The sequence below is a fragment of the Diadema antillarum genome, unplaced genomic scaffold (assembly GCF_040938485.1).
Source record: "Diadema antillarum isolate AM-2024a unplaced genomic scaffold, OU_Dant_1.0 seq00002621_RagTag, whole genome shotgun sequence".
Lineage (NCBI taxonomy): Eukaryota > Metazoa > Echinodermata > Echinoidea > Diadematoida > Diadematidae > Diadema > Diadema antillarum.
In genome coordinates, this window is record NW_027273221.1 from 19975 (window position 1) to 38661 (window position 18687).

The following is an 18687-nucleotide window of genomic DNA, read 5'->3' on the forward strand; positions in this document are numbered from 1 at the left end:
TTGTCCTCAACGGGTTAAAACATGAACCACAGATAAGGATATTCAAATTTATGACATAAGGACTATCACAAAGCTTTATTTCAAGCCAGGTGGATCAAACGCTTATTAGCAAGCTTAGCTACAAAAGCTACTGTGTGCATTAGCGTAACTGTTCTGTCTACCGGTACACGCTCTGATTGCACTTTGTAGTAGAAACTGTGGAATATGAGTAGGCAACTAGACATAATTCTATGTACCTGGTACTCCTTTTCATTTCTAAGTGTAAGTAAAGTGGAAAGTGTAGCTAAAAATGTTTTCTCCCTTTTGTGCTTAGTGTGTGATGCACAGGTACAAAGGCTAATAATGCTATTATCAACTGCAAGCAGGCAAGGCATATGAAACCTGTACACAGCACATATAAGTTCCTCTGAAAAAAAACCCCCAAAATAAAACAAAACAAAAAACAAATGAAGTGAGTTTCATTAGCCTCATCTATGCCTAGATGACATTTGAGGTTAAATAATTCATGAGTTTCTCATTACCAATTAAAGAAATATACAGGGAAATAAATTGTGATGTGCATCACGGTGATATCTGGGTAAACAATTGTTGTGGTTTAATCACACAGTTACAGTGTACTACTGGTCAAATGGGATCATACACAAAACACGACACGTCACTTGAATGCAGTGGTATTGACCGATTCGGGTTCGTTGAGGGCAGCAGACATTTTACGGCACAGGGCGCAGCCATAGTGGGTGTATCAGCCGACCCCCCCTGCTCTCCCCCACCCCGGGGCAACATGTTTATCGCGCACTTGTAACAAAGGTTCGCGCACTAAGCAAGCATTCGCGCACTCAGTACGAGACGCCCATTGGCTAAAGCAGTTTTTCATTCTGCGCACGTGCTAATGTAGGGAGAGGGGTGGGGGAGTGTGGGGGGGGGGGGGTTGGCTGATACACCCACTATGGCGCTGCCCATGCCAAAAATACACATAGCGCGTCACAGAATCGGTCAATAAAAGACATTGCAGAGTTTTGAGAAGTCCCACTTTCTGGACGTGACATTTCTCTCTTCATTTGTCACAGTATAAAACTACTCTCTTCCTAACACTTTGATGTAAACAAAGGATTTGATAAAAGCAATTTCATAGTCGGCTCATTCGAAATCAGCAATATGACATGAAATAATCATTATTAGTGGTCCATAGACCTGCCTATTTAAAGATCCAAGGTGTCACAACTAACTCCTTTTATCATATTCTGCATTTTAGCACTGAACGGCTAATTATTTGGCGGATCCAACTGTCTACAAATGAGGCATTCATTATCTCAGACAAATAGCATTAAGAAAGAGGGAAGTAGCACTTTGACACAAACTGATAAACATACAAACTGGCACAAACACACATACACTTCCTTGGGGGTATGGAGGGGAGTTTTCACTGGAGTTTCATTCATAAATATGGAAATCAGATGAACAAAAAATCACACACACATGCACACACACACACACACACACACACGCACACACACACACACACACACGCACACACACACACACACACACGCACACACACACACACACACACACACAAGCATGAAAACACACATACACATGAAAACAACATTTGTGATTCAACTTGTTAGTAGTCCACTGTCCTGCCGATGAAACAAAACAACAAAATGTTAATTTAAAAGAGCACTCTGTGATTACGCAGAGAGTTACATGGGGCAAATCACGGGGTGATTTAAACGCAACACACGCTGGTGCATTAAAGAATGCGGAATTCAAACATAAACCACACACAAAAACAATTAGATACCTCTGGTGCAGTTGGTCTGAGGTCCTGTTTTTAAAAAAGAATGAAGGTGAATAATGGATGACATTGTTGATCCTGAGTAAATTTCTCACGGAGGATAACAAACAAACACATAGCACGTTTGGATACACTTTTCTTATGTCTGTCATACACAACTAATCAAGCTGCTAGGGTTCAAATGCAGTCAAGCATGTAACACAAAGTGAAAAAAAAACCTACAATAAGAATCAAAAGATAAAATCTGTCTCCTATGTAAAGAGGTAATTAAATGTTGATTGACCATACCAATCAAAACCAAAGTAAATATCACTTCAAACCACAGTTCAATAAAAGCAGTTTATATATTGATTGTTGGCACCAAAGTGAATTTTAGCAATTTTTGGGTGTGTGTAAGTCTATTTATGGCTGTAAGTCTTTTCACTCCAACATGTGTGTTAAATTTTAAAAATAGGCAATATCAAAAGAGCTTAGTCTTTGTTTCTTTAATTTGAACAGTTGTTGGTGGGGGTGGTGGGTTTAAGCTTTTGTTTGTATATCAAACCAAAGCTTTCCAACGCAAAGTAATTCATCGTTGGCTGTTTCAATTTCATCATTTTGACATAACCATATCATGCCTGTCAACCTGCAGCTTATCAAACAGGAACTAATGAGTATAAAATTTTGAAGAAAACAAAACAAAACAGAAAACAGAATAAAACTAAAAGAAAGGCAATTTTCACTGATCTTGATCTCCCATACTCTACTGTTATCATATGATTGCTGAAATAGAAATAAACATTAGATACAACTTTTTCTGTCCAGACAGATTGAAAAAAAAAAAGAAGGAATGTTCCTGGGCAAGTCCAAGATAAGGTCCCCTCAGAAGGCAAAATTTCATCTTTGCTCAATATTGACATGTTTGGTATCATTTTGAAGCTTATGAGTTGAAGTTTTGATTTCCATGGAGGAAAAAATTATATTATGTAAATTTATGCAAATTTCCAGGGCTTCATTTGCATAAATGTGAAACACAGCGTTACGTATGGGACATTTATAAAAATTCATATTAATTCAAAGGAAAGCAAATGATATTTGATTAATATGTGGACATGAGAAGTTCATCAAATAGTTTAACTTGGTATGAAAATTTAGGGATTATGCAAATGATTATGCAAATTAGCTCATGTCCTATCATGAGATGTCCCATACGTAACAAACTGAGGTCATTTTTTTAGGTTTTTTCTGAAATTGCTAAGGTTATTGTAATGCCCTTTTGGAAAGTTCTAATTTATTGTTTAGAGAAATTAAATACCATAGAAAAAAGAAAAAACAGTGAAAGAAGTATTTTTTATCAGGCATTGAAATAATGTTACGTATGGGACAAATGCGTTACGTATGGGACATCCTCATACATATTGCATGTGAATGCATGTAGCATAGCTGGGAAGGTCTCTCAGTACACAAATGGTCAATCATCCTGAAGAAAGCATCCCAACATTGTAGCTACTTTTTGAGTTATAGACACTTTAAACAATACATGTACTTGACTGAACAATTTTCAGAAATGGGGAGGGGAAATGGCAAAATACACAATGAAAAATCAGCATTAAAGGGATGGTATAGTTTTTTGTAGAAATGGGGATTCAGTTTTCAACATTTAATGAGATGATTGGAAACCAATTATATGAATTACTAAAGAGCATACAATCCCAAGACTAGAGGAATTCAAAGTTTATGTGATGGAGGTCCAATTTGAAATGGTTGTGATATATATTTTAAAAAATATAAAGTAAAATGATTTTTTTTATTGCAAGTGATACACAAATTGTCCTTATTCAGTTTTCAATAGTAGCCACGACAAAATTCATGGGTATACATACTGAGGTGTCACTCGAATCAATGACCTGACTGCTAGACAGACATTATATCTACTCAATCACTGGGGTTCCATGCAGCAGGTATTGCTTATTTATTAAGATTAATATTTCTTGTATCAAGTTGGTTTTTATTGAAACTAGATGGCAAACTGCCCTTCATTAATGGAAGTAAACACTTTAAACTATTCAACTTTTCAGTAGTAACTACCCTGATAAAAATAGGGCATACATACTCAGGTTGGTCATAAAAATATAGAATATGATTAAATATGAATATGATGGTAAATATTTGGGGAATATTGTTCCCTTGTCAATCTGGATCAGTATTTGAGTAATTTCAACTGATTTTACTTCAATAATTATGCAAAATACCCATAAACATAGTTCTTCACACACTAAATGAATGGGGGACAAACTGTCCCATACGTAACTGTCCCATACGTAACACGTCATGTCTGTCTTTAATCAGAACCTGTAATTAGAGCTTTTTGCCTAATGACATGAAACTTACCTGTGATAATCTTGAGTGTTGTGACTTTCATCACAGTAAGTTACAAGTTGTAGAATGAAATACTTTCAGAGAGTTTTGAGGTTGAAAAAAATGTTCAAAAAAACAAAATTTTTCTGGTCCCATACGTAACGGCACATATTTTCTCTTCTAGAATATAATTGTCTGGGTCATTTTTCTCAATTTTTTACATGATTATACTTCTCCTAGATATCAATCACCATGGTGAAGTTCAATATGATCAAAGGCCATTAACACTATTTTTCAGGTCATAAAAGTCTCTGAATGTCCCATACGTAACGCGCGCATTATCTTGGACTTGCCCTCCTATGAAATCGGAAGAGTTACCACATATGTCACACATCGCCAGGAAATCTATGGTACCAATAAAAGATTCATTACTTTGCTGATAAATATGGTGCTCTGCAGAGGGAGATGTGTGCAAACAAATAATACATAAACAAAAAAGATAAAAGAAGACATGAAATAGGTGCATGAAGTTTGGAGTGAGGGGCATAGTGATGTCGTAGGGTATACAATTGTCACATAATTTCATGCTACATGTACATATGTTATTTGTTGACATGATATAAACTATGTGTATGCATGGACAAAGGCTTTGTTGAAGTGATCCCACAATAAATGATGACATGGTCATTTCACCATAACTTTTCTTTTCTGCCAAATAGCTGGACATTGACATTTCCCAACACCTGAAGACCCTGCCATTTCTATGCACAAACTAATACAAACAGACAACTTTCAGCAATCAAAATGTACGAGTGAAACAGAGTTTGAAAATTGGTAGAGTTATTTACACAGGGGTTTCATAAATTTTTCAGCCTCCTGTTTATCCTCTCTTAAGCTGAAGTTCAGTTAACCATGCTGGTTTTGCCCTGCACAAGAACTGAATAACTTTAATAAAGAACAAGTCCACCTTCATAGACATGTGGGTTGAGAGAATGCAGCAATATTAGTAGAACACATCAGTGAAAGTTTGAGGAAAATCGGATAATCCGTTCAAAAGTTATAAATTTTCGAACTTTCTGCTCAGTTACAGCTGGATGAGAAGACTACTATAGCTTGTGATGTCACATTTGTACAACAATATAAAGAAAGAATAAAGAAAATTCAACATATTTTCACTTTTCTTCCATAACAAAAGAACACTCAACTTCTCTCTTTCAGAAGGCAGGGGGAACAATATTACCCTTAACATTACTGTATGTCAGTAACAAGTGGAAGAAACATGCACTTTATTCAAGAAGAAAAGTTTTGTGAAATTCTCTTTTTATTTTCCTTATACCATTATACGCATGTGACATCGTACACTGTGGTAGTCTTCTCATCCAGCAATGACTGCACAGATACTTTAAAAATTAATAACTTTGGAACGGATTGTCGGATTTTCCCAAAACTTTCACTGATGTGTTCTACCAATATTGCTGCATTTACCCAATCCACATGTATATGAAGGTGGACTTGTCCTTTAAACATTTTCTTCTATTTTCAGCTACATATTGCCACTGTAATAAATATATCTATAAAACAAATACAGTAATGGACAGCCTGAGCAACAGGTCTATTCACTGAACACAAGGCAAACTTTCCTGTAACATTCCATCATACAAAGTCATGAAACTGTAAACTTTAAGGCTCATAGAGCACAAGACAGGGAATCATTTTGAATGAGCTTCTTTAAACAGGGAGAGCGAGGGGGGGGGGGGGCAGGAACTTTTTGAAAGCCATTTTACAGATAGCTGATGTGCAGTGCAAAGCAAGCAAACGTGCTTCTCTCCACTCAAATGCAAGTCACACATAAAATAAAGGTGCTTGTGCTAACAAACCAATCCCAATGCAACAGGTCACATTTGAGTCTCTCCTATTTCCATGCTCCCGTTGTATCTATTCATTGAATTGTGTTTTGTCTGTTCATAGAACTGGTCGATCCCCCCCCCCCCCCCCCCCCCCCCTTCTGAGAGTAAAGGGAGATAATTGGAGTTCTAATGATGTTGTTGTGGACTAATGATGATGCATTCGGGGAGTTGATCACCAAAAATTGTGCATTGTGCCTGCTAATGAACTGTGCTTGACTGCGACTCAAGAACAGAGAGGGGATGTCCTCGGTCTGGAGGGAACAATCAAGCAGGCCGTGCCAGGATAAATTTGCTCCAATAATAGATTTGCAGAAAGTCTTTACTGGGCACACAAATGATGTGGACATGATTTACTGATAAAGGAGAATACACTGATTAGAGAGAGCCATTTCAGATAAAATCTGTGAAATAGAAATTTGAGCAACCAGGGAACATAGTTACAAAGTCATTTGAATGTAAATTATTTGACATGGCATGCCTTTGCCACTCTGATATACTGTAGATATTCTAGTTGTATGACTGACAATGCCTTCATAGTTCTCTTCAGATGCTTTGTATACAGAACATAGACAATTCTGGCATTTTCATGAAGTCATTGAATTTCTGTCTTACAGGATGTTTTAGAATATTGTGTGCTCGACATACTTCAAGCATATTCCTGAAGAAAATGTTTCTTTACACAACCATGAATTCAAAAAATGTTAACATTTCTTCTTCTTTAGTTTTTAAATAGCGGCATGATGCCATATTACAAGCTCTCCCAGAACATGTTAGGGTTATAAAGGTTTATGGGGAATGTTTTCATTTGTCTATTTGATTGAATGAAATCACTTTCTCTGTAAGGATGATGTATTCTTAATGTGCCTGATAGCTGAAACGTGACAATATCAATGTAGTGATTATGTGTCAGTAATCCCATATACCGCAACACCACATATTCATACTAAAATATACTCGTCAAAGATTTTTAACATCAGCAAGTATTACTAGTACTTGGCTAAACACTGAGCAGGTAAACTTATTTTGCCTTGTCTCTTTAAGCAATTCATCATAAGCATAGGAATTTGATGACATGATTTGTAATTACTCAATTTAATTTACTCAATTTTCTTTTGCATAACAGTACATTTGTAAATGACCCTTTGCAGCCAAATTCACTGGCCTTTCGAAAGTCAGACAGTGTCTATTTTCTTGCTTCAACAGCATACACATCTTGGAAGTCTATCTTGTCAAAAGACATCTGGGGGGTGTTTCATAAATTTAGTCAGCGCTGACAATTTCAGCAAAATCATTGGTTTTGATTGACTTAGATGCTCTGGTCACTGACTGTTACTATGGTGATTGTCAGAGACTGACAACTTGTCAGCGCTGACAACTTTCATGAAACGGTACCCTGATATGACTTCTAATATTACAAATTGAGCATATAGGGTGAATTCTGTAAATACAGACAGTCCGCATTGTGACTGAAAACACAATAACAAAGTGTAGTATCACGAAATGACTACACTGTTGGCACAGTATTATAGTGGTATGTAATTAATCCGTCACTTCCAAACAAGTGAAGAGAGAGAGAGGGAGGGAGGGAGGGAGAGAGAAGAAGTCAATAGTGGCAGTAATTTTTGTAAAGAAACATGTACACTCAAACTCTGACAGAGGAGAAAGTCCAGGTTTTAGTTATCTCTGATCACCCAGTTACTCTTTTCCCATTGCAAATTCAGTAAATCTGATACATTTGTAGTACAGGGTTCATACTCTTTCTCATGAAGTAAATTCCATGACTTTCCATGACCTTTCTAGCCAGAATTCCATGATCTTTCCATGACTTTTACATAATTCTTTTTTTTTAAACACATTAAACTGAAAATATGATCTCAAATCAAAGCGAAGTAAAGGGAATACATACATCTCACACAAACAACAGATAAACTTCTATAATTTTCGCAATTCCATGACTCTCCATGACCTTTTGATGAAAATATCAGTTTTTCATGACTTTCAAGGCCTGGAAAACGACTAGGCCAAATTCCATGACTTTCCAGGTTGTCCATGACCCGTATGAACCCTGTAGTAAGTGATTGTTTGATATTAAAGTGATTGACATTGATGGGGGGGGGGGGGAGATGTGATATCCTGTGGACTGAAACACACAAGGTGATAAAAAATGCATATTGTAGATGGAAGATGAGCACACATTAGTGATCAGGAAACTCAGCACAATGCATACCTCCGTGTCATCACTCTTTACCATGGCAACGGACAAAACAAAATAAGTTTTGAGGTGGGGAAAAAATACAGCGCTCGTTAGCATGCAGAAAGAAATGCTTCTGAAAAAAGCGACTACTGCCATCCAATATTCTTGTTGGTTTTTTTAACCCTTCATCTGTATTCTCCTCTCTTTTTTTTTTTTTTTTTTTTTTGGTGTGTAGAATCACTTTGTCCATCTAATACTATCACAAAATGCTCAAGATTTACTTTGTTCCATTTGCATAGTCAAGCCACTAAATCATTGATTTTAACAAATATATCTCGAAGCACAATTGAACTGTTACCTAGAAATATCATATTCAAAAAATCTGAAAACATTACTCTGAGGAAACAAATCAAATTTTTGAAATGAATGAACAAAAAATAATTCATTGTAATGAGCACATACTTTCTGAGCAATAGGTCTAGAAAGCCAGGGGTAAATAATATGGAAAAGAAACATACATCTACAAGTGGTATGAGGAATCCAATGTGGACAGCGTCACAATCTACGAAACATTCCCATGTAATTCATAGTCCTACTAACTGCATACTAGGTTGTGTACCTTCTATGGATATGTTTTCATATGAAGTCATTTAATTTGCTATATCTACTTAACCGAACAACTGCATATTTTTGCATGAATTTTTGGTAGCCCAGCACTCATTCCTGATTGCCCCAGGCTGCTGGGAAACCACAAATCTTGACCTTAGCTTTGCACAACACTGGACACATTCCCTTTTCTACTATACATTTAACAGCCATAAAACTGCCACAAATTGTGCTTTCCAAACTGTGGGATGATAAATTCATGCATAGATCAATCAAGACGAACATACAGACAGCAGTAAGTTCTTGCATGCTTAACTATTTCAGATCCATAGGGGTAGGAATAACTGTAAGAAAAGAACTATTAGTAACAATCACAATAAGCATGCATTTTAATAAGTATCACAGAGGGCAAGAAATATGAATGGACACTTTGGAAGCAGGGTAGTACGAGATCATGCAACTAAAGCATACAGCACACCTTTCATGCATATTATGAGGGGCATTGTTCTGACTGATAAGGAAAGAGACACGACAAACCAACCTCGTCATCATCATTTTGAGACTGCGCCTTCAGTGCCTCTTCATCTTTCCGTCTCTGTTGGGAAGACAGATGCATGGAAAGTAAACTGTTTAAGAGACTGTCAATCAGCTAAAAAGATATCACTTAAACTCACACACACACACAAACTTATCCCATTTGAAAAAGATATAATTATCTTTTCTTTCTTTTTTTAATGAATGGGACCAAAATAATGAATATCAAAAATCATCAAAATAATGGGATTGGATTTAACATTGGGGCTCCATGATCTAAAAACAAATGAAATATCTTCCCCCCCCCCTCAAAAAAAAAAAAAAAAAGATGGCTTTTGATGAGGAATCACGGTAGACCTCACCATCTACAGAGACTTGCAGGTGGCATTTCAATGTATGCATGAAATGTATTGGTAGAAAAGGTTATATGCTGCTGTTACGTTCACTGATACTGAGAAACCTGGGTAAAAGTTGACAAATTGTATATTTACAACTTTACAATGACACATTTAGTAGACTAATGTACTGATTTAACTTGATATACTCCTGAAAAAAAAAGTTTTGATTTCACAGGCTAAGGCCAAGTTGTTTTCAGTGAAGATGATGAGAGATCAGTATGAAACCATGAGCATAATGCCAATCTAGATTTAATTTGGCACACTGTAACCTAGGTATTGTCATACACTGTGTAACAGCATTGATTGATTGATTGATTGATTGATTGAGAGGTCTTTATCAAAAAACTGATTTGGCAACCTAGGGTAAAATTGCATGGATGTACATACAAAATTATATATTGACATTAAAAAAATTATTTCATAACCATAAGTACAAAAATCATCACATTCAAGATATATGCAATTAATACAAATTTAACTCTAAAAATCATTACTTATATTTGGGGTACATCAGTCCAACCAAAGGAGAAAAAAAAAAAACCAAAAAAAAAAAAAAGCAACCGAGAGGGCCTACATAAAATCTTAAATCTTTAATGTGTAGCAATGGCAAAAATTGGGGAAGTTGTGTGCTTGAAGTGGAAATGAGAGAAGTGACACAAAAATGATGTTGTCATGTGGCATAAGTTAAATAAAAAAAAAAATCGAAACATCATCTCTGAAAACTGTAATTCTTCCATCCTTACCCTCCTTTCTCTCCTTTCCCTGTCTCGCTCCTCCCTCTCCTTCTCCTTCTCCTTCTCTCGGCTGTCCTCCTTCTCCTTCTCTCCGTCCCGGCCCCGACTCCTCTCCTTGTCTCGACTCCGCTCTTTCTCCTTGGACCGGCTCTTCTCCTCCTTATCCCTCGACCGCTCCTTCTCTCTGTCCTTGCTCCTATCCCTATCCTTGCCGCTCTTCTCCCGCTGGTCCCGATCCTTGCTGTGCTCCCGGTTCTTCTTGTCGTCCTTCGCCCTGTCCCGGCTTCCGCTCCTGTCGCGATTGTCTGAGCTGCTCTTCTTTTCCTGCGAGTTCACCCGAAAGACAAAGAGGGGTAAAATCTGCCATTTTTTGAACACTCATTTATAATGAATATTGAGCTGTTAGTAATCTCATGCCTGACATATATTGCAGAATGATTTCTTTGCATCATACACTTGTACATTTACACCTGTGATTCTTTGAGCCCTGAATTCCTTTAGCAAAACACCGATGTAAGAAATACTGGTCCTCTCAATCTTTACATGTACATTTTTATTTTTCAAATCAATGACTACAATTGAGAAGTCTACTTCTAAAATACCAGCTCCTGGGGGCCTTATGATGGCTGTGCAGATCATTCGATTATTCTGTCTAGTACTCAAATTCTCTTCTAAATGTAAAGGCCTATGATTTCAATTCATGAGTTTTTAATGAACTTGACTCTCTTGAACAACATGTGAGATCACATTATCCTTGATTCATCTTGAGGAAACTTGTTCAAAAAGAATTTTGGGATGAAATATGAGACATTATACATTACATGAGCAAAACATATTCATGTACATACATGTACAGTATGCTCATGATGCTGATGATCATGTATGCATTTGTAGTAGATTATTTGTATTCTAAGCTGATTTATATGTTTGTTTGTTTGTTTTGATGATTGTAAAGCACTTCAAAACATATTGTATTAAGCGCTAAATAAACATTTCATATTATTATTTATTATTATTACAGTAGTAAACACTTAAGCAAGTGAGTTTAGCCATGGTACACAGACAACATTTGGCAAGTCCCACTGAATATCGTATTAGGCATTCCTATAAAGCCCATAACATCACTAGAAAATTTGACCAATTTCACGCATATTTTCACTGATTGTGCTTATGTGTCATCACTTCCATCTTTATATAACTTCATTCCTCAGACACAGCCTACTCAAAACTAATCCAAAATCAGAAAGACTTATGTACGTACATATTCTCTTGTAAGGACATGAAGTGAGTATATCTTTGAGTTTACATAGAGCCTCCTGACAGAATTAGAGTGACTTCACAGCTCTGCATTGGTAAACACTATTGTCTATGTGCTAAAATCTGCACCACATATGACATTTCAAATTTCACTTGCTGCATAGTTTACTTGATGATTTCTTTCAATACAGGCTATGTTGTTGTTTTTTGCACCATGTAAGAACTGGTAGCTATAGTGATCATGGCGACAACTCGTAACCATAGGGATGCTGGTGATGACCTAACTCACACATTAATTCTAGCTGACTGGGCACTCAAGACACAAACACACGAACAAAACAAAACTACATTCACATACCACTGACAGAAATCAACATGGATATAATCAGCAATGGCAATTCAGTTGCAATTCAAGACCATGACAGTCTGCATCTACGACGCCACCATATCATCCAAGCTAACAAACCTTATTGTCTCTGTTGCGCTTGTCTCCACTTGTCTCCCTACTTTTCTTTTCCTCATCTTTCTTCGGCCTTGGCGGCTTCCCCGAGCTGCCCCCCTTCTCCCCGTTGAGTACTTTCTTCACAGAGTCAGCGCTATCCAGCTGTCAAGACACACAGAGGCAAATCAATCAATAAACAAATAAATGACTGAATAAATAGACAAAAACAAACAAAAAATAAATGAATACACATCTACATGAATAATCAAATATATCAGACATGAATAAATACATCAACCTGTTGAGGATGGTGCTGATTTTGCAATTTAACACGCATTTTCCATAGACACCTGCCCGAGTGTACTCAGGACTAGTCTTCAATGTGTTAACATATGAATGAATGAATGAATGAACGAATGAATAGAGAAGTACATATATCAAGATGAATAAATATTAGAGAAATGAATGGATAGAAACATTAATAATAAACAAATAATGAGTCATCAATATTCATGACTGCTGAGAAAAAAAAAACACAATACATTCTGACAATGCAGCAAAACACACTTCATTAGTCACTTGAAGGTTGTCAAAGCATGTATCAATGCTACATTTCACAAGCAAATTAAAATGAAAGAAGCAAGTGAAGGGGATTTTTAAAGTAGCAATCAAATGTTGCAACTATCCTGTCACTGCCCCCCCCCCCCCCCACACACACACATGACAAAAATGCTCCCTTTTGAAATTTTCACAAATCTAGATTCTAAAAAATACTAATCATATTCAAAGGATGAATACGAGACATTCCATAAAATCATTTTGAAGTTGGGTTACTATGGCAGAACAATGTGGAGCAGACTAATCATGTATAAACAAATGTATCTAAATAATTTGCAGTAGGCCCTTTTCATCACTTTATTACCTGATATGATATAAAATGTCAATATCTGTTTGAGCATTCATATTGTATTTGGCAACAAGGATAATTCAGGCCTAATTATCCCTCTGATAATATTCTCAAGGAACCACAACTGGCAGAAGTTATTCCATTTCCTTTCAAAATCTGCATCCTCCCACATGTAATGTATACAGTCCTTCCAGCGACTTATTTGGCTTAAAAGTTGATTCAGATTCCTGCAAGATGTATGAATGTAAATACACTGTATTTGAATATCTGATGAGATGTGCACTTACAAACAAAACCCACCTGAGGTTCAAACACTCTCAGAAGAATTTTAATGAAGCTTATAACCTTGGGCAATCACAAAATTATAGCTTGCATGGCTAAGGGTAGTGCAAGGCTAGAGAAGACTTTTGTTTAGTGTGTTTTTGCTTTAAAAATTCACGGCACAGAAATATTTATAGTATGGCTATAGCTTATGTCAAGAGAACATTAATAGTGACATTTACAAAATTACATGCAGAGTATGTAAATTCTGCATGCTACCTTTGTCCATTAGTGCATGTATATAATATGCGTATGTGTGTTTAATTGTCACTGTTTCCACCATCGGTTCTCCAATGTATTGTTACTGATTGCTTTCACCTCAGGATCAAAACACCGTAGGATGAAGAGTTTAGCAGCCACGTTCTAACAATGTAGCAGATAATCTCTTAGCACTTTCACACCACCAAAAAGCATTAACAGCAACAAAAAAGAACAATTTAAATTTGTCCTGCTCCATACTTTCATCTGTATGTAATATGTGCAACCATTGAGAACTATATGTGTAAAAGACTGAAGACAGGTGCACCATTTTCGCAGATCACGCAAATTGTTTGAGTTTGTTGATGATCGAGTAATTGCAGTAGTTCTGACAAACAGGCTTTATGGGACTGTTAGCAATACATAACCTTGGGATTGGACGGGGAGATCTAACTTTATCATTTATAATTGCCATCTATACCACTGACATCAAAGGAGACAACAATAACAACAATATAAGAAAGGAGGAAGTATATCATTACACGACCCTTTTCTGAAATTATTGTATACCAAAATGCCCGTGCCGATAATGAAATTATAGTCATCTCTGTACCATAATTGCATCACACATTGTACGTTGCAATCTCACCTTTTTGGATAGAGCAACTCCGATGGCTTGTAGGAATTCATTTGTCTTTTCTGGTTCGTGACCTGCCACAATTTTCGACGGCCGAACTGACAATGACTTCCCTGTGACCATTGCTGTAAAGGATAGTGTGAAGAACGGTTTAGAGCATTTTTCAGATGATACTCAGTTGGGTTTACATTGATCATTGATATGATATACAACTGTTACATTATGATAATGATGATATTTCTCTGTTGCTTTTAGTTTGAATATCAAAATGCAATTTACTCTGTGAAAGCTGCTAGACCTCTGGCAGTTTGAATCACAATGGTACCTCCTGTAATAGCTTTGTATCTTTGTTTGCAAGAAAGGCAGCTAGCAGGCTTCCTGTCTACTTCCAAATGACTTCTATATTGGATTGCAACATTCTACAGACTATCTGACGTTGAAGTTTAGAACTCTTACTTTTACATCATTTATCAATGTGTCTCAGGAAAAGATGAAGGTACATTTACTGATACATTTTATAGTGCATGCTGCGACCAACACTTAAAATCAACTTCATATCACACATCAAAAATCACTGGAGAAATTGAAGACAGCATACATACCTACTACATCTATTGCTTTCTGTAAAAAGGCGATTTTGGCATCTTTATCCTGAAAAGGAAATCATAATCAAAACAATGTGTGGAGTCAAAATACAACAGTGAAACATGTGCATGAAATATACCTTGAGTCAAACAGGTCTCCTGTACAACTGTGCCACCACAAATTTCTTCACTTTGTGCAATTCATTAATGCATACATTATTTGAGAGATAATGGATCATGAATCATGTCTGAAACCTATTCTGAAATCATTCACTTTTGTTATTGCATATTAAGCTGTACAGCAAAGTTCGAAACAATGACCAGTCATGGTACATGCAGTAACTTCAGGATACATAATTTTAACCGTTGAGGACGAGTCCCGAGTATACTCGGGCAAGCGTCTATGGGAAATGCGTGTTGTAGCAAAATCAAACCGTCCTCAACAGGTTAACATCTGTCTGCTGTAATTCGTTCACAATGTAACATGTCTGGTGAGTATCTCACGTTCTTACAAAAATATGCCATAATACTACATTTTCATCTTATAAAAGATAACATGTGACATATTTGTGTATATATATCAACTTTGTACCTTTGAAACTAAACATGTTTCCAAATGTTACACATAATAAAATCTAATCTCCATGGTAACTAGCATGAGATATTCTTATATCAGATCAATCTTGCACTTCACAGGCTTAATGTCTACTACCGAGAGAGTTTTCATTGACACCTGCATATCAATTGTAAACATATAATACACTGGTTCACATGAATTTTACAGATAGCCAGAACAATGCACTGTTTACTTTATACAAGTGGTGTACATTGAGTTTGTCACTGTACTTCTCCTCACCTTAACATTTTGTGAGTCCATTTCAGCTTCTGTAAAAAGGCCTTTCATGAAACCAGTTGTTCGTATTACCTGCATTAAAAGCAAAAACATACAGGAGACACTAATTAGTAAAATAGAAAATTGATTAATTCATACACGTACATTGGTAATGCAATAGTCTTCATTTCACGATTTACAACCAGAATGAGTATTCATTCATGGTAATAAGGGGGAAAAGAAGAAAATGGGAGAAGGAAAATGTGCTGATAGTTTACTGAAGTTAGGTTAGGTTTAGGGTTAGGGCTAGGTTAGGGTTTGTAGACTTTATACAACTTGTATGTCATATCTATGATTAGATTAGTCAAGAAACATTAGAAAGTCCCTCCAAGAATAAAGGGGAGAAAGAAAAGAAAGAACAAAGGAAAAAAAAAAAGAAGGAAGGAGGAAAGATGCTATATGCTGTGGAAATCGGCCTTGCCACTGTGTCAATCATGCGTAAAAGTACCGTATGGACATGTTTTTGGCATGGCCGCATTCATGAGTATGACTCGAGATCTGACGTTACTGTGGAAGAAAGCTAAGCCCCACCGCCTCAGCTTGAATGGTACACAGTGGGGCCGAATCACGAGTATAACAGGAAAGCTGCCGTAGCGGGCGTAGGGCGTAGTATTAGTACAGATAGGCAGTGAGTGGGGCCTACAGTGTATTTTACAAGTGTACAAGTAAACCTTAATTTCTATACTATAGTAAACTTCGAGTAGACTTCTAAGTAAATACAGGCAGCCTGATGACTGATCTGCCACTGTAAGTTAAGTCAAGTGGGCAAATGTTACAGAAGCGTCAATTACCGTATGGTCACCACTTGTGTGTAAGTTTTATGCACGTCCGGGCTGGCGAACTAATATCGGCACTGAATTAGTTCGTCGCCCATAGCCTGCCACATATTATTAGCGTGTGTGTTATACATACGCTTCAATGAAGGAGGCATTGTCGGTCACCGCGTTTGAAAATCTCCCTTAATCTGCCACCTGAAATCCATTTTAAATCAAAAACATCCTCGCATTAAAAATGGTTTTACCACCTGTTACATATGGTAAAATATATTTTGATTACAATTATTTACGTTTTTACGGAGGCAAAAGGTGAATTACGAATGTATTTTGAGAGTGATGAAAATCCGTCGCCCAACCTGATCTCCGATCGCGGCGCGCGTTACATGCGATGTGAATGTCTGGCGACCTTACCGCAGTGGCGACCATACCGTAACTGACGTTAGATGGTTCTCGATATCTTCCTTGAAACTTGAAAGAAAATTAAAGTAGTTTTGGAAACCCCCAAAACTGTGTGTGACTTTGAACCTTGAAGTTGAAGCACTACCGGTAATTTAATCCCTTTAAGCAGCTCCTTGGAACTGTCCCAGGATGGTAATGCCATGGTGTCATGCATCACTGAGTGAGACCGAGGTGGCATGGTGAACAAGATGATTTTAAATGACCACTTCCACTGCACTAACGTGTTACATACAATCTCCACTAACGTTAGAACTATAGGGCCTACCCCAAAATAGAACACGGTGTTCATGATGTTGATCTAGAGTCTAGACTAGGATCTATCACGATTAACGTTAACAGCTAGTATTAAATCCTTGGAAGAATCAAGCTTGAAAACACTCGGCAGTGTTAACATTAACAGTACAGTGCTAACTTTACAGCCATTGTAAATTTAACATGACCTATCTGTGATATGACCAATGATGACATTTTGTTTGTGACTGTCACTGTGTCCCATAATTTTATTAAATTGTATTAACGTTAAATTATGGCATAAATTTACATTAAAATTTACAATTGTAAAACATTGTTTAACGTTACTGTCGTTAGGTTTTCTAGACCTAACTGTTTGACGTTTAAACTTCAGTGGCACTGCTTTCACACAAGGGAGATCTAGAGTCGTCACATTTCACCATTGCTGTGGTTTACCACAAATTAGAAGACATCTCACACATGCCGTCGTAATAAACCTTATTATAAGAAGCCTTTCAGAAAGGAAACGATAAGGCATGTCGCAATGACTGGCAATTGTTACCGGTGCAGTGCAGTGCTGCACTGTGTTACCCAATGCAATCTTGTTTACCTCAGTGAAGATGTCATGCAGAAATCTGAACGGAGGTTTCTTCAGTAGTTTCTCGGTCATTGGTGGCTTCTTTATAATTTTCCCAAGAGAATCTTGAGTCTTCTTGATGTATTCCTCGCCCATGTTGTTTGAATGTACGTCACCTCATAACTAGATTGTCATTTACTTCGATGAGATCCTGCCAGACATGAGTAATTACGCTGCAAATTCCTGGTTGGTAACGAGCCTTTTCATTAGAAACGAGACGCTACTGCACCGGATTCATTTTTGCAGCCGAGAATTTGTTCCCACAATGCATTGTCCCATTTCGTCGTAGAGGGCAGCATCTTCAGTGGCTCAATCAAAATCCCCAAATGGTGTGGGGAGGAGAAAAATCTTTTGGGCTCAATCAGTGCCGTTTATTTATCTCTTTATATACGGCACTGGCCTCAATCAAAGGGATTTTTATTTTTTTTTTGATAGACGTAAAAGTCTATCAAGTGTTCCCAAGGAGACTGGTATGATACCATGATTAATTAGACAGAATAAAAGTTGCACATTATAACACACGGAGGGTGGGCTGGAAAAATAAAACTTTAAGGAGACCTCCGGATGATTTTCAGGGGTGGTATTCTGAGGTCGTAATTAAGTCTGTAATTAACTTCGTGATTAAGTCGTGAAGTTAATAGGCCCTTAATCATGGGCAAAATCGGTATTCTGAGGACGTAATTAAGGTATGATTAAGTCCCCTGTAATTATCTTAGGTCCCTCCCATCTAATTGTTATTCCATCCAATCAGACGAGTTGTTAGAAGCCAAAATGATGATTACACGCGCAAATATGCCCTCAACGCGCGCTCCTCCACGCCCCTGTAATTACAGCCCAA

The 18687-nt window shown here is 37.0% G+C and overlaps 1 protein-coding gene across 1 annotated transcript in view; it reads right to left on the bottom strand.

Annotated features, from left to right (window-relative positions):
* The window catches only part of LOC139715005 (TRAF3-interacting protein 1-like), a 32820-nt gene extending 14757 nt beyond the window's left edge, over nucleotides 1-18063 (bottom strand). The window contains exons 1-9 of the mRNA XM_071626643.1: nucleotides 17823-18063; nucleotides 15711-15779; nucleotides 14873-14921; nucleotides 14283-14395; nucleotides 12232-12369; nucleotides 10518-10832; nucleotides 9384-9437; nucleotides 8270-8284; nucleotides 1805-1828 (exon numbers count right to left, since the gene is read on the bottom strand). Coding sequence (XP_071482744.1) covers nucleotides 1805-1828; nucleotides 8270-8284; nucleotides 9384-9437; nucleotides 10518-10832; nucleotides 12232-12369; nucleotides 14283-14395; nucleotides 14873-14921; nucleotides 15711-15779; nucleotides 17823-17945 — 900 coding nt within the window. The 5' untranslated portion in view covers nucleotides 17946-18063. The remainder of the gene's footprint in view (nucleotides 1-1804; nucleotides 1829-8269; nucleotides 8285-9383; nucleotides 9438-10517; nucleotides 10833-12231; nucleotides 12370-14282; nucleotides 14396-14872; nucleotides 14922-15710; nucleotides 15780-17822) is intronic.
* Between the last annotated feature and the right edge of the window lie 624 nt (nucleotides 18064-18687).